This window comes from Trypanosoma cruzi, genomic scaffold (genome assembly GCF_000209065.1).
Source record: "Trypanosoma cruzi strain CL Brener 1047053513111 genomic scaffold, whole genome shotgun sequence".
NCBI classification, from domain to species: Eukaryota; Euglenozoa; class Kinetoplastea; order Trypanosomatida; family Trypanosomatidae; genus Trypanosoma; species Trypanosoma cruzi.
Genome location: NW_001849350.1, coordinates 22,434 through 42,682, shown reverse-complemented (window position 1 = coordinate 42,682; position 20,249 = coordinate 22,434). Strand labels below are relative to the sequence as shown.

Below are 20,249 nucleotides of genomic sequence, written 5' to 3'. Positions count from 1 at the left end.
AGTTCAACAGGACGAGCCTCCTCTGGTGGACGCATCAGCATCGGCGACAGCCATGTTGCCTCTCCAGAAGATGTGGGAACCATGGTGGTGCAGCATCGTGATGCATCCTTTCCAGAGATGCCCTTTACACGGCGGGCTGGAAGCGGTGGCGGACGAAGGTCAACGCCGGCTAGAGTTCACGGGTGTAAGGATGTCAACAGCAGTTTTTCATTTGAGCTTCCACCTGAAATTCGTCTGTCAAGACTTAAGAAAGGGGAGAGGATTCAACCACGAACTTCTGCGGAGATGCAGGAGGTGATGGATGTGGACTCCCCTCCACTAAAGAAGGAACGGAAAGAGGCGCGCGGCGGGGGACAGGAGAAAGCTACGCCTCCTTACAAAGTGAATGAAAGTGGGAATATTGTTGGCATAGCCGCTCAGCACCGAGCCGCGAGAGAAGCTAGTCTTCAACAACAGCAGAAACAACAAGGACAAGGTGTCATTGTTATTAGAGCCGACGCGGCCGCCAAACCACCAGAGATGTCTCGACAACCCCAGGTACCGCGAAGTGTTTCGTCCAGCCGCTCTGCAGGGGCGGTGTCGTCGGCCGCAACGAACGTGGCCCCCAAACCAATTGAACCTCACTTGGCAAAAGTCACGCGAACAGCTGTCCCTACTCCCACTCCCACAAATACTACGGCCCCTGCTGCTCCAATGCCAAACATGCCAAAGAAGGGACGTCAGCCCTCTGCGGGTGGCATGGTGACGCTGCATGGTGGGCCCCCGTTACCCCGTAGAGGGCCGGGCATGCCACAGAACACACCATACTTGGTGCCCCAAGCCGTTCCACCGCCGAATTTTCCCGTACCGCGTCAGCCATCCCATCCGTTGGTGCAATCTGGCGTCGAAGCACGCCAAGTTGTTGGCGGTCATCGTGTTTCTGGAGGTAACAATGCATTTTTGGCACTTCCTCGTGAAGAACAGAATAGACAGCGGTTTGTTGACGACTTCCTTAGTGGTGGATGGGTTCGTTTCTACTCCTTCACCAATGAAGAGACGGTAGTGATGTATTACTGCGCACAGCCCGGTAGATATGGCGCCATGTTTCCAACAGAAGCCGGTGTGGGCACGGCAGTAGTGGATGTTCACTCTAGACTGGTGTTGTACGTACCATGCATGAACAACGAGAGCACAAACCGCAGTCAACCACACCCACATGTGCAGACTTTTTACGATGAGGATGTAAGACTACTCAGCGTCTCCGAGGCACAACGACATCTTGGCGGTGTTCTAGAAAGTATCATGGGTTTCGTGAATGAAGTGGCACGACTTCGGGCGGAGGGATTGACGCCGGCGGCCGTTCACGCAGCATATATTCATCAACGTGATAAAAGCTCCGTGCCAAAGGACACAAAGTTTGTCTATGTAAGAAAGGTCTTTCCAGACCCTTCCGGCTCCTTCACACTCTTTCGGCTCTCTAACCTCCGCTCACAGGTAGTATGCAACACGCTCATGGATATTCGCTGGCAAAGTGACAGAAGACACAACGTTGGGCAAAAGTACTACGTTCTCGCAGACGGTACGGCAGAACCGTTCGTTGTGGATCATACCGGAATTCTTACGCAAGTGGAGACGGTACTGAGCAACAATTTCCGTCGATGAAGTGCCGGGGGGGGGGGGGGGTTGTTACACCTGTATCTGTCTGTCTCTGTGTGTATGTATGCGTGTGTATTTCTATTTATGTCGGCATAGACATCTTTTTTTTTATTTATTATTGATTCCCCATTATTATTATTGTTATTTGTTTTGTGTCTTTTTGCCGTACTTCTCACGAACAACAGGGAATAGATGGAGGGGGTACAAATGAAAACAAAATTACGAGGGAGCCTTCGTGGGACCCACGTCGGGCATAGAGAAACACCGCAGCGTTTATTTTCCCCCCTTTTTTTTTTTTTTCCACTCCGCATCACAAAATCACTGAATTTGTCTCTTTTCGTGGACTTGTATGCTCATGGGCAGCACCACCTTTACTTTAAAAAAAAAAAACACCGTTTGGTACCGTCTTTTTTTTTTCTCTTTTTGTTCAGTTTTTCTTTGGTGTGTGGTGGTGGTGGTGGGGTTTTTGTTCATTCTTGTTGGCGTTATGACTACTCTTTACGTCGTTTGCTGCTGATGGATGTGCCGAGAGAAAGTGGAGGGGACATGGAATTGTATTTTGCCTCACACAACATTTAGACATTTATATTCTTTCGTTTATTTTGTCATTTTGTTTTTTTATTTTTGTGTGTGAGTGTCTGATGATTGGGCCATGCCATACACCTGCTTCTGATGAATGGGAAAAGAAAAACAAACAAACAAGAAAGTGATGGTGCTGGTGAGAATTGTTTGAACTGGACGGGAGAGTTTTATGAAGAGAATGCAGGGAGAACCGAGGGACGAGGTGGAAAAGGAAAAGGAACACTGAGCGTACAAGAGATCAACGGTGACATGACCACAGGAACGGTGAGATGCGGATGCTTTGCGTGTTGCTGCTATTTTCTTTTTTTTTTTTGTTGTTTGTTTGTTTTTTGCAACCCCGCTCTATTACATTTTTCGGGTGTATACGTTAGAACAGAGGAGAGGGAGAAAAAGAAGACGCAACAGTTAGACGACATCTATGCATATATGCGTGTATGCATTTAACAGCAGTAGTACCCCATACATCATTAAGAGGAGAACGGAAGGTGGTGCTGTTGGCTCCGCATGATTCGTTTGCGTGTGTCGGATGTTTTGATGAAAAGAAGGAGGGTGTTTGTGCGTGCGTGTGTGTGTGTGTACATCTGTCATTGATTATCTATTTATATCTTGTTCTCTGTGTGAGTGTTTTTTATTCTGAATGTGTGCCACGCTGATAGATAAATAATTATATGTATATATGTATTCTTTGCTTTTGTTCTTGTGATTTTTTATTTTTTTATTTTTTAATACGAAGTTGTTTGTGCGTGTGTAAATGCGCCGCTCTCTGCTTTGTATTAATGCGCCAGAGGGGCGGAGGCGGTGTGAAGGCTCCATGCTGTCTTGTCACAACACAAACAACAACAACAATGACGAAAGGACGCATCAGATGAATAAGGGGAAGTGTAATGACACCATCGGACATGTTGACTGGAAGGCATCGAATCGAGGCATTGGGGATTTTCTTCCAAAGCCATGGTGGCGCCGTCGTCCATCTGTGCACGCCAAACGTGCAGCAACTAGCAGCACCACCTCTTCCCCCGCTTCATCGGTTGGTGTTCACCTGTTTTCAACCTTTTTTGTCACACCAAGGGAGTTGACAGTCACACTACGCAGGTGGGAGAAGTCACTCGAGCAGCGGCAGCGACGTCGGAGGCGGCGGCAGGGTCTACGACGTGGGGAAAATAACTATGGTTCTCATGGTAAACGTTCTGGCAGGGAAGTAGGAAATTCTACTACCAATTCTGCATCGGGCATCTCTTGTTTTGGAAAAATGCCACTGGAGACGTTGCAGGGACCAACTGCAGAAGAGAACACAGAGGAGCTTTCATCGATGTTGACTACGGCCCGTTTATTCTACACGTCGGCGCAACGATCTGCCGCAGCATGTGTTGATGTCAGGGCCAGGGGTCGTGCACTCGTCAGGGAGTGCCATGGCCTCAAAACGTGGGTCTGTCCCATACTTCTTCACACCGCATCCTGTGGGCGTCACGCACAGTGCAAGGCCCCTAATTCGGGGTGAACCGACTGTTCTTTGCTCATCATATTTCGTAGGGCTGCCAATATTGGCAATTTTTTAAAACTTATTTCATTTATTTTTAATTTTGGTTTTTTTTTTTACGGTAAGAGGGGATGTGGGGAGTTGCGGGCGGCGGTGGAGCAATGAATGGCTGGCCACTGCTGTCGGCGTGCGGACGGCAGTGTTTACTGCGCCCTACCCGCACGTTTTATTTTTCTTTTTGCATTCAATTTGACTTTACGGTCTTTCCACTGGATTCATTGACGTCTTTCAATGAATGCCATGTAAGGCATTTGTTTCCTTCCTTGTTTTTTTTTTTTTTTTTGGTCTAATGTAGCTAGGAGAACAAAAGGAAGAAGTGAACTAGTGTGCCTGGGCCTTTTTTTTTTTTTTTTACTTTCTTCTCTCTGTGCGTGCCTGTGTGTCTCTTTTTATCACTATTACTGAGTTTTATATGCCGTCAAAGAAGAAGGGAGGGGCCAACGATTCCGAAAAGGCGGAGCTTCTGCGCCAAGCGGAGCTGCGGAAACTCGCCGAGGAGCAGGAGCGTCTGCGCAGACTGGAGTCGGAGGCACGTCAGCGGCTGGAGGAGGAGTGGAGGCGCGCTCTGGACAATGAGCGGCAGCGGCAGATGGACATTCATCGTGCCATCACAGAGCGTGAATTGAAGTTGGCCTTTGAGATACGGGAGCAGGCGCTGAATGAAGCCCTCGAGTACAAAGACCGCGAGACCCGTGAGCTCCGCGCAAAGTTGAGCGGGATGCAGCTGGGCGTTGACAATATGATGCAGGAGCGGGAGTCTGCCTTGCGACGTGTGGCAATGCTTGGAAATGAACTGGAGCTTGCGCAAATGCGAAGCGTTGAGGCAGAGAATCAGCTCGAGGAGAAGATGCGTGTTTCTCGGGAACAACTGTGGGATGTCGAGCGTTTACGTGAGGAGTCAGTAAACGCCTACCGCGAATTGAAATTGGATTACGCGCGGCTTAATAGGCTGCATGAGGAACTACAAGTGCAGTTTAATGCCTTGCAGGAGGCGCAGAACACCGATGCCTTGGCCATTGATGCTAGACTCGCACACGCCCATCCGCAGAGCACAGATGCCGAGACGGCACTTTTACTGAAAGTTCTCAACGAAGAAGTAGAGAAATACCGCGAGACGGCGCGTTTGCTTCAATCTGAGCTTGAGCGAAAGGGCCGAGATGATGAGAAGGGGAGTGTGCTTATCAGTCTTCTTAACTCGCAGCTTGAGGCTTCGAGGGATGAATGCAAACGGCTTCATGAGGTTTCCACAGGCAGGCGGGTGGAACTAGAGGGGGTGCAGTCGCTGCTGGATGCTGAGCGTGAGAAGACAAAGTCTCTCTACCGTGAGCTTGATACAGCACATGCGGAGGCGACTGTTGAGCGTAGGCAGTTTACACTGGAGATTGGTGTACATAAGGCGCAGGTAGGGGAACTCACAAAGAATTTGGAAAATGTGAGCGCGGAGCTGGCCGAGTTGAAGACACAGTTCGATACCCACCGCGCCAGAGCTGCAGAACGTGAGCAGTATGACTTTCAAGTGAATGTCTCTCTCAAAGGGGAAGTGGAGCAGCTCAAGAAGGATCTCACGAAGATGGCAGAGGAACTACGTATTACTGGCGATGATGCCTACACGAAGAAGGCGTTATTGCGAGCTGAAATTGAGAGTCTGAAGGTACGTTTGCAAAAATTGCAGGAAAATGCAGAGAAGAATGAACGGGAGTCGTTTGAGACGATAGCCGTTCTGCGTGCCACTAATGAGCGGCTAAAGGAGGAGAAGGAAACGCTGGTGCGCACGACCGAGGAGAGCACGCGGAGGATGCGTGATGACATGATCGAAGTATGTGCCGCACGTGATGCCTTTAAGGCCCTTGCGGATGAGTTAAAAGCACAAAAGGAGGAAGTTGAAAGGGACCTTTTTGAAAAGCTTCTCCGTATGACGGCGAATCATGACCGCCTGCATGAGGAACTGCAACAGACCGTGGTAAAATACGCAGCTCGCGAGAAGGAGTATGTCGAGAATGCCATTTTTCTCAACGCAGAGAAGGAGACATTAAAAACAAAGGTGGAAGAATTGAGTGAAAAGCTTGCGCGGCGGGCCCAGGAGCACGCCTGCCATGTACAGAGCATCAGCGAGGAACTCAACTCACTGAAGTTAAAGTCGGAGACGCAAATAAAAGCACATAAGAGTGCTCGGTTAGCGGAGGAGGAACGTGCTAGCAGGGCTGAGGCGGAGGTGCAATCACTGAAGCAGCAGGAGAAGAGGATGGAGCGGCAGATGGCGATGAAGCAAAGTGAGCGGGAAGGGGCGGAGCGGGCAATGAAGGGTGAGATCCGTGTACTTCAGCAGGAGCTCAATGCGGCAAAGCGCACAATTGAACGGTTTGAGTGTGCACTCGGGGACACCTCATACAAGTCATTATGTGAGGCAAATGAACGGATGCGGCGGGACTTGGAGCAACAGCGTGAAAAGGTGGCGGTGCTTAACGAAACGATTGCCTCCATGAAGGTGGAGTCAACCATCATGGAGACTTACAAGGAGAAAATGCTTGCGGACCAGAACGAGCAGTACGCACGACGCATTCAAGAACTAGAGAAGTTACGGCAAATGATGAACCCACTCTTTTTTGAACTACGGTCTATCGTCGAGAGAAACGGTCTTGCAGGGGCACTGCGCCGCGATCTTGACGCGTTTGATGATCATCTGCGAAGATCAAGTGCGACGACAGGGCAGGAGAAGCGAAATATCGCCTCTTCCCCTTCTTCGACTGGGAAGGCAGTCGTAGCAACGGAAACGACAGGCCCCGCTCCATCTGCCGACGATGGCTACCGGACGCTACCCGCCGTTGGGGATCGAAGGGGGACGCATGGCAGCGATTCGGAAGGCTACCGTTTGTTCCAGCGGAAGCAAGTGTCTACAGTTCCGCAGAAGCAACATCACCACCAACAACAACAATCCTCCTCCACGCATGAACTACCAACAATCTTTTGAGGCACGGTAAGGCGTGTGAATAAACTCTGGATGCTTGCGTTTGCTTTTTTGCTTGTTGTTTTTTCGTAGAGTGGACTGGGATGTATATAATCGTTACATGGGATTTCTCCAGATATCACCATGACCACCATCTCTGTGTTTTTGTCAATGTAGAACCGGCTCTCTGGGAGGGTGAATGACACAGTCCCCCTGCAACACGCGGAGGTTAAAATGATGAAGGGAAAAAGGGATGTATACCGCCATATTCCTCTTTCTCTGTCTCTCTCTCTCCCTATATATATATATATATATATATTTATATGTGAACTAGATGGAGAGAGGGAGGGAGGAAGAGAAAGTGAGAGCAAGGAAATGTATTTAGTATATATGAAACTGTCTGTTTTTATTTATTTATTTATTTATTTATTTTTTATTTATTTTTATTTATTTTTTTGTATGTGTGGAATGTAAAGGATTTTAGAAGGTCATTTTTTTTGTGTGCTCAGAAAAAAAAAATTTTTTTTTTTTTTTTCGCTCCTTTACTATTATTATTATTGTTATTATTATTATTATTGGCATATAATTAATTTTAACCGAATGTGTATTAGACGGATATTATTATTATTATTATTATTTATTGAGCACCCGTCCCCCTTTTTTTTTTCTTTTTTGCTTCTTTTAATTGTTTTTTTTTTGTTGTTGTTTTTCTGGTTTCCTGATGTCTGTGCTCTTCCCACACCCACGCGTTGGCCACATGAGGTGTGCGGGGTGGGCTTAAGCGAGCATTACAGGCCCAAAAGACAACGGGCCACTCGTGTGAGTTTTCCAGTCCGGCTTTGATAGAGTGGGAAGGAACGAAGTGTCTATTTGTTTTGAGGGGAGGAAGAGACGGATTGCAGCTAAAATAACAACGACATCGGAGAAATAGAAAAAAAAAAAACTGCATACATCTGCCGCGGCAAATGGTGGATCATCGTGTGGCGCATCTTCTGCTTAACTTGACGGATTGTGCCCCGGTAGACGGTGAGTGCGTCCACAGCCCAGAATCCGTGGCGTGGAGTCCACACAATGTTCTTCTTGTAGCCACGCACTGGGCGTTGTACCTGCACATCAGAGGTCTTGTTGCATCGGACTTTGTCCTTCGACCCGCGTATCAGCCTCGCGGTGACACCTCTAGCATGATGTGCATCACGGGAGCAAAATGGGCATTGGATTTGGTTCCAGAAAAGGCGTACCCTGCGACATGCAGACTGTGTGTGCGAACCACACGTGATATTTACATATATCGCGTCATTCGGTCCGGTAAAGGGAGGATTCGCGTGAGTTGTGGGATTTGTTTTATCCCAAAAGTTGCCTCGGAGGAAGGTTTAGACTCTGTCGCTGGTGCGGAGCGAAAAGGACGTAAAAGAGCTCGTTCATCTTTTGGGAATATTGCCGTTCCCGACGCTGAGAATGGTGGAAAGGGCCACTTACGGTTGTCAGATGGCCCAGGGTGGTGTGTGGTCAGCTATGCGTGGTTTCCGTTGGATCTTCTGGTAGTGGTAACAGTGGGTGGTATTTATCTTCTCAATTTATTTGACGACGTCTCAGATGAGACGGAATTGCAGTTGCGATTATTTCCATCACCCGCATTTTGTTTCACAGGAAGTCCCCTGGCAAGTCTAGTGGCATCATGTGCAACGCGGGTGTTGGGGTGTGATAGGAACGACTATCGGCTGGTTGTGGCGTCTCCGTGTTGGCTTCGCATCTTTACTGTTTCCACTACTTATGTGCATTTGACACATTACGTTGAAGTACCTTCTCTCTATGGCGTTCCTACCGCCCTCTGCTCCATGATGAGCGATGCGAGTAAGTCTACTATGCGCGTCTTTGTTTCTGCCCCGATGTGTATTCTTGAGGGGAACCTTGTGGTGGGCCCATCGAACAATGTCGTGGGTGAGGCACGGCAGGTCAATTGGACCGCAGTGGGTTCATGGAATTCCGAAGGCGAATTGGGTGACGAAGTTTCTGTGCGTCACTTTCTAGTTGTCCCCCTTAGTTCCTTTGTACCAACGGAGGCATCGACCACACTAACGAAACGTAAGAGCACGACTAGTGAGAGTGCGATGGATGGGCGTGATGCACATTACCTTGTATTGGGTGTATGCCAGCGTCGTCTGTTGGGGTTTGTGGGAAGGCGATGCGTGGAACTCCTGCATTGTTTGCGCATGGACGGTAGCGAGTTTCCGCGTGACGTCGCGTTGGAAGTTTTGGGTGCGGCGATTCACCCTTCTTGCACATTGGCGGTTATAGGAGTCCGAATTGGTATGCGGCAATATCCGCCGTTTCAACTGCTGCCGGTTAGTCTTAACACCAAGGGTGGGTTTTTGTTACGTCTTCTTCAACTTCTGGAGGGGTTCGATTCCCTGTCCGATGGGAACGGTGACGTGGCAACGATATCGGCCACGGCACCAATCAACACTGTGCTTCCGGCTTTGTGGAACAGACAGCACTCCACGTCGTACTTTGTGTGGGAGGACCTGCTGCCAGGCTCCGCTGTTGCCTCCGCGATTGCACATTCACATCATGAGGAGACCAAGCGTGTGTTAGAGTTTTCAAAGATCGAAGTAGAAGTAAAAGACGAGGGGGGAAACATCCACGCAACCTCTTCCCCTTTTTTCTCCTTGTATTACCGGGTACTTGGCGCATGGCGACGCGGGTACCTTGAGGAGCGCCAGAAACACGGCGTGGAGTTGTTTCTGCGATTTCCGGAGGCCAACGCGGCGTGGCGATGGACACTACTCCGCATCTGGCGTCGATTTCCGGGAGACGCGGCTTTAATGGAGCTTCTCTTGGCAAACGCCGTGAGGCGCATGGCGGAGGAGGTGCATTACGCCGGAGTCACCAGGAGTGAAAGCGCGGCCTTGCCGTTAGAGGCGGCAGACACCTCGTATCTAGCGTTTTTGGCTGCTGTTCAATTTGGTAGGTTGTACCAGCAGCAATCCGTCAAGGGAGGGGCGTGGGTTTACGACGGGGGATTTGTAGAGCAGGTTGGGAAATTTGTCGATACTGTGGAGGCTCAGATGTGGCGAAAACAACGAACACTACAAAAAGAGAGGGAAGATCAAAACACATTGACGTCTCCTTCTCGCTTTCCCTGTTCCATATGTGGGATGGAGGAGCAGACGCTTTTAACCATGTCTCTTACTTCCACCACGAAGGTGGGGCGAAACATGGAAGGAAAATTACAGGACTGTGCGACGGGGTTTCACCTTACGGTGTTTTCTGGCAGTACATTTACCCCGCTTTCTTTTGTGAAACAAGACGAGGTGTTGAGTCGGTGCCTCTCATGTGGCACTTATGATTACGTCACTGGGCCCCTCTGTAGTGTATGTGAAGGTCTGATGATGTGAGGTCGATATGATACTGCAGTAGATGATGAATATCGATGGGCTGCTACCATGCATGTTGATGACAGTACTCTTCCACTTTGCGTGAGAGATTATGTGTGTGTGTGTGTGTGTGTGTGTGTGTGTGTGTGTGTGTGTTGAGGAGAGGGTGGGGAGAAGCGAAGAACGGAGAGAAAACGAAACAAAAGATGACATTTCTCATAAAGACGTTTTATGCATTTTTTCACGCACACAACAAAAATTGTCACTCTTCTTCATTTGTGTTTGCCTGTCAATATATATATATATATATCTGCATACATGGAGAGAGAGAGAGAGAGAAAGCAGTTTTTCTCCTTGGTGTTTTCAACCTTGCCCTTCAGTCTTCCTTTTTTTTTTTTTTTAAATCTCGTTTTCTTTCTCTTTATTTTATTTTTTTTCTTTTACTTTTCCCAACATTGTCGATGTGTAACATCCACCACTGTAACAGCTTAGGAAGGTAGTAAGGTGAAGGCATGCTCTTCAAGCCACGGGGCGTGACGAGCAATGACCCGAAATATGCTGGTAACTCTCGTATCATGACGATACCCGATCTTCTTGCTTACAGAGACACCTGGAAGGAGCGTTTGTCGGATGATTTTTCGCTAGGGCGTATTCTGTTTGCTGCGCGAGCCGCCAAGAGCAAGCCTGCGGCGCCCGAGAAACTTGTGATGACCAGCAATGGATTTAAAGTGAAGGACAGGGACGCGATTGCCCCATCCGAGCGAGGTGTGCGCATGGTGCAGAGCACACTTAACAAACTGACAGAATCCAACTTTGACTTGATTGCCAAAGCTATTCTTGTCCCGGAGATCATTCTGAATGCGAATGTGGTGGCAGATGTGGTGCGTCTCATCTACGACAAGGCTCTTGTTGAACCTGTCTTTGCTGGTTTATACGCACGGCTCTGTTACATGATTGTACGCTACGAATATGACTACCGCAGCACACAAAGCGGTGAAGTCGATGCCCAGAAGAGTGAGGTACGTGTGGCGATAGTGGAAAAGTGTCAGCAAATGTTTGACGGGGCTACCAAGGCAGTGCGGGAAACCGCTTCGGAAGAGGAGGCCGAGAAGGTGCGTAAACGCAACGTAAATAACATCAAGTTTGCTGGTGAACTTTTTTTGAAGTCACTCATTACACAAAAGATTATCGATCGCATATTGGGTGAGAAACTTTTTAATATTACACCAAACGACATGGATCTGGAGGTCGTTGTCAACTTACTGGAGGTCGTAGGGAAGATGTATGAGGAGAAGCACCCTGCGGCACAACCCGCATTGTGGAAGCTACTGGGGGAATTACAAGAGGAGCGACGCTTTTCGAATCGTATTCGTTTTCTTCTGCAGAACCTCATTGAACGGCGCAATGGCGGTTGGAAGCCACGGGAGCCGGAGCAGGTCATAGTGGAAGACCCGCAGCAGCAGCAGCAGCAGCAGCAGCAACAGCAACAACAACAACAACACCAGCAACAACGGTATCATTTCCACCACCATCATCATCAGCAGCAGCAGCACCAGCAACACCATCAGCAACACCACCAGCAGCAGCAGCGGAATTCCGATCAGCTTCAGACACCAATAGGGAAACGAGCGAAAAGCTACCAAGATGTCTCAAATCCATACGGTGTTGGGGCCCGACGTTCGACGAGCCACTTGGATCTGCCTGGTTATGGTGCGTACGCCATGCCACCACCACCGCCACCACCACCACCAACGTTGCAATACGCGGGGGTGGAGGAGCAGCTGTCGGTGGATGAGAGGAAGCTGATTGTGCTTGCACGACCACCAGAGACACTTACAGAAGAAGTGCGTCGAAACATCTTTCGCATTGCTCGCGATGCCGTGGAGGATGGGTTACCGAATCGTGACTGGATAACGAATGACCTCTCACGTGTTTTGGGTCCCAATGAAAGCAGTAGCCAGAGTTTAATGACAAGCGTCTACGTGATCCTACTTCGGGCTTTAATGGACCCCAAAGAGAGCGAGCGGACGCTGTTCTGCACGGCTCTTGAAAGTGGGAACTGGGAACGCAGTATTCTGGGCCGTGGATTTGCATGGTGTCTTACGAAAATTATTGCAGAACGAGATGTGGCTGATTGTCCGCGTATTTATTCTCGGTTTGTAGATGTCGTTACACGCGTCACGGAGTTAAACTTTTTGTGCGTGACAAAAGACATCATTGCACGCACAGCGAGGTACCTTGACGTTCTTCAGGTCGTTTACGATGAAACGGAGGAGTGGGAGGAGGATTTTATTCACGTTTGGGACAAACTTTTGGTGGCACGGCAGGCACCAAATAAAGTGACGGCGGCCGAAAGCATGGAGTCCATGAGTTTCACGCGGTTAGGGTCATTCTTGCGCGGCATCCTACCGGACTTTGTGGCATCGATGGTGCAGGCGGGCTTCTTCACAGAGGACGAGTTGAGGCAATGGCGGCAGGAGAATGAGTCAAATCCAAAATTCCGCGCCATCACGGAGGAGCTTGCCCAGTTGTATCCTTGACACCAGCACGAATAAAGCCCAGCGGCTAACACATGAATAAAGGCGAGGCGGGGGGACAAATGCGATGGGTGCGGCAGCGTTTTCTAACATTGACGGATTTGAACCAAACATTCTGTGTTCAATTCTTCTTCCCTTTTTTTTTTTATATTCATTTTCTTATTGGTGGAATTTTTTGGAGAGAAGAGTGTGCGGCATTTATGAATGGAGGGGGAGGGAAGGAGGAGTCAACGATGGATGGTGCCTCTTTTTTGAGCCTTCCCGCCCACTCGAGTTTCGGTTGCCCGATTTTTCTCTTAAAAGACACCGCCTTGGAGGGCAGCGAGTGCAGTTTCTTTTTATTTTTCATTCCACCCGCCCACTCCCTCACCACCACCACCACTACTACTGTGACTCTCCGCATGGAGGGGAGTTTTGTTGGCTGCGAGGCTCCCCCCTTTTTTTTTTAGGGACCGCCGCTTCGTGGGGTCCGCAGCGCGCCCGGTTTTCATAGGACGAGCCTCAATGGACCGATTGGTTTACTGATGTATGGGCGTGGGGAGAATTTTTTCACTACGAGTGCGGGGGCTGCCAGGCGCACTGAACCCAGCCGTCATCTCCCCACCGTTGCCCCCTTCTCTGTCTGTAGGAATAGGGGGGACCAGGCCGCGTCCCGGCGCACATTACTTTCTTTTCTTTTACCCTTCTCCCTTCCCCTCTTTTTGCGTTTGTTTTTTTCCCGCATCTTTTTTTCCATCGTTTTTTTTTTTTTTTTTTTTTGTAAGTTGTCAAGAGCCGTCACGCACGACGCACGGCGGTGCATGTTGGTTGGCAGGCACGACGACTTTACATCGCCTCCGCGGAGGTGGTGGCGGGGGGAGGGGGAGCCCAAAAAGAAGAAAAAAAACAAAAACAAAAACAGCAACGTGGGAACATGAGGATGTGGCGAAGAATAAAAAAAGAAAAAAAAAACGGGCGAAACCCAAAGAGAAGAACTCGAGTTAACATGTGTGTGATCGCGTGGCACCTGAAAAGAAAGATAAAAAAAATAATGAAAGTTAAATTAAAGAAAAAAAAAAGGGCGGGGGAGGGTTGGAGGAGGTGTTGAGAAGTCCCTTTTTTTTTTTTTTTTTTTTTTGTTTGGCGGCATGTGCTGCCTGTGTCTTTGTGCGCATGTCTGTTGGGCGGCGTGGCTGGAAGGAAAAAAAAATGCTGGCGGGGGAGTTGGTGATGGGACGCAAACAATAAATAAATAGTGGGAGAGAAGGAGAGAAGAGGGGAGGGGGGGGGGGACGTGGATGTGGATGGATGGATGGAGAAAATAAAAGTTGCGCCCACGAGAGACGGCGAAGACGACTATAAATGGCGGAATAAAATAAAATTAAAAGAAAAAAAAAAAAACAGATGAAAAAAGAAATAACGCCGACGATGACGACATCAAAAACAACAACAAACGACAAAAAAAAAAACAACAGCGGCAGCAGCAGCGGCAAGAAATGAATAAAAATTAAACGAAAAAAAAAAGAAAAGAAAAGAAAAGAAATATACGTGAGTGAATGAACACAACATATACATATATGCACATATTTATATTTACATCTTCCCCTTCGCCTCTCTCCCTCTCTCACCGTCTCCCCCAATCAACAGGAGCAATAAACAACAGAAGAGGGGAAGAGGAATGAAGGGAAGGGAAAATGGAGTGGGCTTGACGGATGGCCAGAGAAAACAAAAAAAAAAAAACACACAACAAAAAGGCAAGAAAATTGGCAGGGGGGGGGGTTGATGTAACGGGAAGGAGACATGGACATGGCCTCCTCGACGGTGGTGACTGTTATTTATTATTTATTATTTATTATTATCACGCACACGAGAGAAGTTGAGGAAAGAAAGAAAGAAAGAAAGAAAAACAAAAAGAAGAAGAAAAAAGCCATCAAAGAAATCCAATAGACACACACAAACACACAAACAAACAAAACGATATATTTAAATATGTATTTTTTTTATATTTTATACGCGTATTTATAAAAAGAAAAAAAAACATATAAATGGGGAGGATGTTGATGATGTGGTCTGAATTTGAGGCACGTGGAGGTGATGGTTTTTCTTTTTTTTCTTTTTTTCTTCTTCTTCTTTTATTAAATGACTCTCTTCCTCTTTTTTTTTTTTTTTTTCTTTTGTATTGTCGTTGCTGCTTCCATTTCATTCCGCATCCCCCCTCCTTAACCCCCCTCTTCTTCTCTTAAAGCCGTGAAGTTTTTACTCGACGCAACGGCACACACACACACACACACGCATTTGTGGTGGTTTCCCTTTTTTTTCTTTTTTGGTATCAAAACCGATAAAAAACAAAAAAAAGAGAGAAAATTGGGGAGGAGGCAACCGCTGCGGTTTTGGCCGCGGAGGACGCACACGGGAGGGGGAGGAGGAGGAGGAGGCATGCGCCGGTGATAAGGAAGGAGGAGTTCTTCCTCAATTGGGTGCCAAACGCACCAGAGCACTGAGCGGCGTTGTGTCTTGCGGGAAGGAACGGAAATGAATGGATGCGTAACGAAAATCCCTCGCATGTAAAACACCGGGGACTCGTGTGGATCCCGCAACAACAACAACACAAACAATAATAATAATAATAGTAATAATGCGGAAACCCCCCAACAACAACAACAACAACAACCGAAAAAAAAAAAAAGGTGGGAGGGAGGCGTTTGCGGGAGATGTGCAGAGAAGAACCACACGAATGAAATGAGCGCATGAGATGACTCTTTGAAAAAAAAAAAAAGAAAAAAAGAGAAAAGAAGGGAGTGGAATGAAACCCCCATTTTTTCCCTTTTCTCGCATCCCCGAAAAGATGTGAAGAAGCGGAGGGAAAAGAAAAGAAAAGAATGCGCACATAAATTCCCTTTTTTTGTGTGTATTTTTCTTTGCGGAACATCATTTTCATTTTTTGGGTGCCTGCTGGCGTTTTTCTTTTCGTATGACTTTTTGGTTTTTCTTTTTTTTTTTTCTCTCTCTCTTTCTCTCTGTCTTTTTGAAGGCGTGGCGTTTGTGTGCCCGTTTGTGGTGGTGTTTGTGTGCATCATCTACCGTACTTATCGCCATTTTTTTTTTTCTTGTGTGTGTTTTTTTTCTTGTTTTTTTTTTTTTTCTGGTCTTGCCGTTTTCCCTTCCCTTTTCACTTTAACCTTTTGATTTATTTTTTTTTTTTCTCGTTTTCTTTCTCCTCTTCCTCTTTTTCTATGTGTAATAAATAAAGTGGGCGGCGCTCTGTATTTCTTTTTTTGGCTGCTGCAGTGCTGCCGTCCACCGCCGCGAGTCATTCTGCCCTTTTGGAACTTACTGTCTCTTTCTCTCTTTCTCTCTTTGTCTGTGTGTCTGTGTGTCACAAAACACGGACGCGAAACGATGCCTGGACGGATCAGGGGATTGTTACACACATTGTTTTTTGCAGTGCAGGGAGGGAGAAGCCAGTTTGTTTCCACCAATTGAACACACAGCCACGGGTATTATTTATTAGCTACACATGTTGCGGTTATCGTTTGTCCACCGCAAGTCCCGACATCAAAATGTGCTTCGGCGTGGTCGCCCGCACATGCAAAAGTACCGTGAGCTCAACCGGTGGCAGCGGCAAGCACAAGGCATAAGCAAGTGGGATCAGAGCCAATCGCACAGACCGTTGCCTTATGTTGAGCGATTTAATCCGGAAGGTGTCGGTGTGACCCGTGGAACCTCTGCTTTTGCGTGGCAGTGGTGGCATACGCAGCAGCCGTGGCTGCCAAATGTTGCACCGCCCAACCATACTGGGAGGAAAATAACAAACACGTCAGGAACAACAGAGGAGACGGCGAAACCCCCAGCGTGGGATGAGGAGTTCACATCGGTTGTTTTGAGTATGACGGATTCAGAGATACGAGAGTATCTTCTCGATAAACTCACGGATGTTATATTTGCCGAGACACAACGGGATGGATATGAACTGCGACGTTTGGACTTTGAGGGAAATCCACTTACTGAATTACCGGAGCGACGTATAATCGAAAGTTTTGTATTTGAGGAAGAGACGCTAAGAGAACGTGTCATTTATCAAGTGGTAGAAGGGGTTTTCCGCCTCAGTCCAACATCTGCCGACAGACGGGAACTACGCAGCGTGGAAACAATCATTGACTACGTGCTCACGCATGTGTCGGCTGCACGGCCAGACTCACGGCCTCGTGTCACACCAGCTGCCCTGGCGGTGATGCAGCAGTGTCCACTGCAGCCAGAACTTGGGTTTGTACACGCCTTACCAGTGGACTCGCGTGATGAAATTCTTCAGGAATGGGAACGCATGCATCATTTAGACTGGCAATTTGGTAAGGCTGTTTACGTGCCACGCAGTCGCGAGGAGACACGGGGTAATCTCACGTGGCTGCGAGAGGAGCGGCACAATGCAGAGCGTGTGGAGTTCATGAAGAGGGTGGCGAGTGGCGAGGCGAAGGCGGAACACATGAGGCGCATTGCCGAGGCCGCCTGTACGGAGCGTCCTGAAACGATGCATGGATGACACCCGAGAAGTGAAAAAGGAAAAGGAAGGTTTTTGTGTGTGTGTTTGTGGAAAGAATGCATGAACGAAGAAGTGGAGCTAAAAGGTGGAGGTTGGTGCTTTTTGTGTTTTTTTTTGCCATTTTTGTTTGCCGGGAGGGCGACCGTGTGTGGGTTATTGGTAGCTGACGGGCGCATGCATGAGGGTAGCAATATGTGGTGTCTTGTGCTTTTTCTCCTTACTGCAAGATGGGGGTGGTGTCCTGCTTTTCCTCTTGTTTTTGTTTGTTTTTATTTTCTATTTTTGATATTATTTTCTCTTCCAACCAAACAGAAGGAACGAAGAGTAGACCCTTCATGTCGACTCTTGTGGAGATGGAGCACGGCGGTGTAGACGACGGCGATCGTGAGGACGCCGTGAATGAGGCCAGCGTGGATTTGGAGCAGTTGCAACTCATTCAGCTTTGTTTTGGTGAACATGAGTTTGGTGTGGCACTTGACAAAGACGTGACGGATGAGAGAGACGAAAAGCATGATGGCGTTGGATCCGACCTCTTGCGGCAAAGGAACAAAACCCACCAAAACGGCGTCGTCATCGCATTCGACTTTGATCCCATTCAGTTTGTGCAAGAGAAGTTGGATCACGGCGTGCCGCTCCGTAGTTTGTGCCGTGATCTTGAGGCTTACGCAACGCTACTTGACAGGAGCATTTTGCGACATGTTAACATGGACGTCCATGACGCCTTTGTGAAGGTGTCTGGGCACCTCGTTGGGATGCAGGATGAACTGCGTTGTGTGCGGCAGTCTGTGCTCGCCGCCGTGAAGAGGGTTGAGGATGCGATGGAGAAACTCTCGCGGCTTGAAGAAACGGTGAGTGGCCAAATTCGAGACGCAACCGAAGTGGAGCTGACACGTCTATTTGATGTGGTTTTTCTTAAGATCCTTTTGATGTTTGATTTGCTCTGTGGCCGAGTTGAGGCGCTTCCTTCTTGTCTGCGTTGCTCAGAGATGGTCAACAAGCAGCAAGCAGCACCACCACCGCCACAACAGCAGCAGCAGCAGCAGCAGATGAAACACATGGAGAGCTCCTCCTCGACAGTTGTGGTGATGGCGGTGGGAAACCCACATGTTTTTGAGGCAATTTTTGATATCGCCGTCACAGTACAGCAGTGGAAAGCCCTTTATCAGACTCTGCCAAAACTTCCACAACGCGCAAAGGAGTATGAGGAGGCTTCAGAGATTCTTCGAGAGGGCACAAAGTTGTCGCATCAAGTGTTTGCAAAAGTATACATTGCATTCCATCAGGCCTATCTGCAGGCCCCACGAGAGGAGTTAAAGCAGGCATTGCGTGATGTCATGGGATTGTACTGCACCTCTGGGGAGTTTCAGGAGTTTTGCCGGATGTATCGTGAGCGGATTCTGAGACCGCTGCTGGAGTCTGTGCTCTCATGGCGGGCCGCAACACAGGCTCGGTACAATCTGGAGGAGACCATCAGCCTTCTCACAACTCTGCGGGATCAACTGGAGACAAAAGTATTATGTTTCTTACCGATAATATGGGAAGCTTTTGAGGAAACTGTGCTACCGATCCCAATGATTATATGGCCAACCTTATGCGAGGCACTTGTAAAGAAGATGGTTGCGCTGTACGACATTGGCGTGGCGGACGCCTTTCAGCGGCGTTATGTTGCAGCCCATGAACTGCTTGCTCTCATGATGTCAAACTGCAACTCTTCGGAGGAGTTACGGGTGCTGATGCGGTCGCCGGATGTTGCACTGTGGAAGCATAAGTGGAATACTGATGTGTACGGCACGATACGGGCCAATGAATTATCGAAGAAAATAGAGGACGCCATCCAAATTTTTCGTGCAACGCCAGTTGAAAAATTGGCCCAAAAATCCCTCAATCAGTCCGAAGAACATGTTACGGGGGGCGCTAGATTTCGCATGGAGCTTTTCACAAAACTAAAGGAGGCGCTGGATTGGCTGTTTTCTCCTGAGACGTACATTTACATCTTGACGCCGAAATTTATTCGTGAGGCGGCCGTTGCAACGCGTCGGGTGGTGCAAAGTTTTCTGGAGCACACAGAGGGAGCTCAAAATGGTACTTTGATGCAGGACTGGCTCCATTTCGTTATGGGAGCCTGCGCCGATCTTGATGTTCTCGTGGCGTACTTTGAAGGACCTTTTTGTGCGCGACTAGAAAAGGAGAGTCGAACGCCCTTCCCCGTTTCATCCCCTCTTATTCAACTCCTCACGCAAGATACGTGTCGTGGCGCTGTTTTATCCCTTCAACTTTTGGTGCGGAGTCGTGTGGCGGAAGAATGTGTTGTTGGTCTTCAGAATATTCGCTCTGTGAGATCGGCGTATTCGCACATGCACAAACCCTTTCCTACGGCACCGTCTTGGTACGTTCCCAGTATTGTAGAGCCACTGCAGCGTCTTGATGCGTCAGTGCGTTCATTAATGCCTTTAGAGACCCATCATGTCGTTATGACGGAGTTGGTGAAGGACGTGGCGAGCCGATTTCGTGCGCTGGCCAAGGAAACACTTGTGACGGCGAAGAAGACAGAACAGAGTTGGGAAAAGTTGCGACGCCGAAAAGAAACCACAAGCGGTGGACGTGGCCCGGATGCTGAGGCACCATCGGGGAGCGAACATCCTTCTTCCTCTTCTGCTGCTGTGCGACCCACACAAGAGACAGCGTCGGACCGTGACAAGATGACGCTTCAGTTGTACCTGGATGCCAAGGCCTTTGTCAATGAAGTGGAGAAAACACTGGGACCCGCTGTGAAGACGGAGGAGCTTGATGCCGTGGATGCACTGTTTAAACTGCTGCGCCGGGCCAACTGGATTATGGGCGAAGACATACCCGAGCCACCAGACATTGATGAATCTGACCCATGAACGCCTTTGGAGCTGTATGCATGCATGATGGACACGATGGGCAGGAGATCTTGTTCTCTCCTGTTCGATCTTTTTTTTAAATCTTCTTTATTTGTTTCCCTTGTGCGTGCCTTGTGGGCGTCTCCAATGACAAGAGGGGCTAACAAAAAACAACAACAACGAGGGAGAGAATGTTGTCCGTGGTGGAATTGAAGAACTGTGCGTCAGAGGAGGATCGAAAGAATTGTGAAAATTACATT

At 48.5% G+C, this 20,249-nt stretch overlaps 7 protein-coding genes across 7 annotated transcripts, besides 35 other annotated features; all 7 read left to right on the top strand.

Annotated features, from left to right (window-relative positions):
* Tc00.1047053504827.170 (protein kinase, putative) lies at positions 1–1,641 on the top strand (the record flags this gene model as incomplete). Its single annotated transcript, XM_810809.1, has 1 exon — positions 1–1,641. A coding segment is annotated over one exon (1,641 nt), but the record flags the coding sequence as incomplete, so codon positions are not given.
* Positions 1–20,249: part of a sequence feature (heterozygous, non-Esmeraldo-like haplotype) that runs on past the window's edge.
* Positions 2,920–2,945: a sequence feature (AT_rich).
* On the top strand, positions 2,969–3,715 carry Tc00.1047053504827.159 (hypothetical protein, conserved; the record flags this gene model as incomplete). The annotated part of the gene is made up of 1 exon (XM_810810.1): positions 2,969–3,715. One exon carries the CDS (start codon positions 2,969–2,971, stop codon positions 3,713–3,715), a length of 747 nt encoding a protein of 248 aa, XP_815903.1.
* Positions 3,764–3,799: a sequence feature (AT_rich).
* Positions 4,167–6,722, top strand: Tc00.1047053504827.150 (hypothetical protein, conserved; the record flags this gene model as incomplete). Its single annotated transcript, XM_810808.1, has 1 exon — positions 4,167–6,722. The coding sequence occupies one exon, from the start codon at positions 4,167–4,169 to the stop codon at positions 6,720–6,722; it is 2,556 nt and encodes an 851-aa protein (XP_815901.1).
* Positions 6,995–7,023: a microsatellite.
* Positions 7,104–7,155: a microsatellite.
* Positions 7,208–7,233: a sequence feature (AT_rich).
* Positions 7,241–7,275: a microsatellite.
* Positions 7,315–7,336: a microsatellite.
* Positions 7,356–7,408: a sequence feature (A-rich).
* On the top strand, positions 7,664–10,093 carry Tc00.1047053504827.140 (hypothetical protein, conserved; the record flags this gene model as incomplete). Its single annotated transcript, XM_810807.1, has 1 exon — positions 7,664–10,093. One exon carries the CDS (start codon positions 7,664–7,666, stop codon positions 10,091–10,093), a length of 2,430 nt encoding a protein of 809 aa, XP_815900.1.
* Positions 10,186–10,228: a microsatellite.
* Positions 10,459–10,514: a sequence feature (A-rich).
* Tc00.1047053504827.130 (hypothetical protein, conserved) lies at positions 10,585–12,612 on the top strand (the record flags this gene model as incomplete). Its single annotated transcript, XM_810806.1, has 1 exon — positions 10,585–12,612. The coding sequence occupies one exon, from the start codon at positions 10,585–10,587 to the stop codon at positions 12,610–12,612; it is 2,028 nt and encodes a 675-aa protein (XP_815899.1).
* Positions 11,526–11,664: a microsatellite.
* Positions 11,797–11,823: a microsatellite.
* Positions 13,348–13,368: a microsatellite.
* Positions 13,478–13,509: a microsatellite.
* Positions 13,617–13,667: a sequence feature (T-rich).
* Positions 13,705–13,730: a microsatellite.
* Positions 13,846–13,896: a sequence feature (C-rich).
* Positions 13,961–14,060: a sequence feature (T-rich).
* Positions 14,004–14,084: a microsatellite.
* Positions 14,104–14,131: a microsatellite.
* Positions 14,420–14,447: a sequence feature (AT_rich).
* Positions 14,470–14,504: a microsatellite.
* Positions 14,566–14,600: a sequence feature (AT_rich).
* Positions 14,687–14,764: a sequence feature (A-rich).
* Positions 15,001–15,023: a microsatellite.
* Positions 15,199–15,225: a microsatellite.
* Positions 15,238–15,259: a microsatellite.
* Positions 15,352–15,382: a microsatellite.
* Positions 15,547–15,615: a sequence feature (A-rich).
* Positions 15,684–15,730: a microsatellite.
* Positions 15,769–15,821: a sequence feature (A-rich).
* Positions 15,922–15,961: a microsatellite.
* Positions 16,106–17,125, top strand: Tc00.1047053504827.120 (hypothetical protein, conserved; the record flags this gene model as incomplete). The annotated part of the gene is made up of 1 exon (XM_810805.1): positions 16,106–17,125. One exon carries the CDS (start codon positions 16,106–16,108, stop codon positions 17,123–17,125), a length of 1,020 nt encoding a protein of 339 aa, XP_815898.1.
* On the top strand, positions 17,353–20,010 carry Tc00.1047053504827.110 (hypothetical protein, conserved; the record flags this gene model as incomplete). Its single annotated transcript, XM_810804.1, has 1 exon — positions 17,353–20,010. The coding sequence occupies one exon, from the start codon at positions 17,353–17,355 to the stop codon at positions 20,008–20,010; it is 2,658 nt and encodes an 885-aa protein (XP_815897.1).
* Positions 17,368–17,420: a sequence feature (A-rich).
* Positions 18,148–18,171: a microsatellite.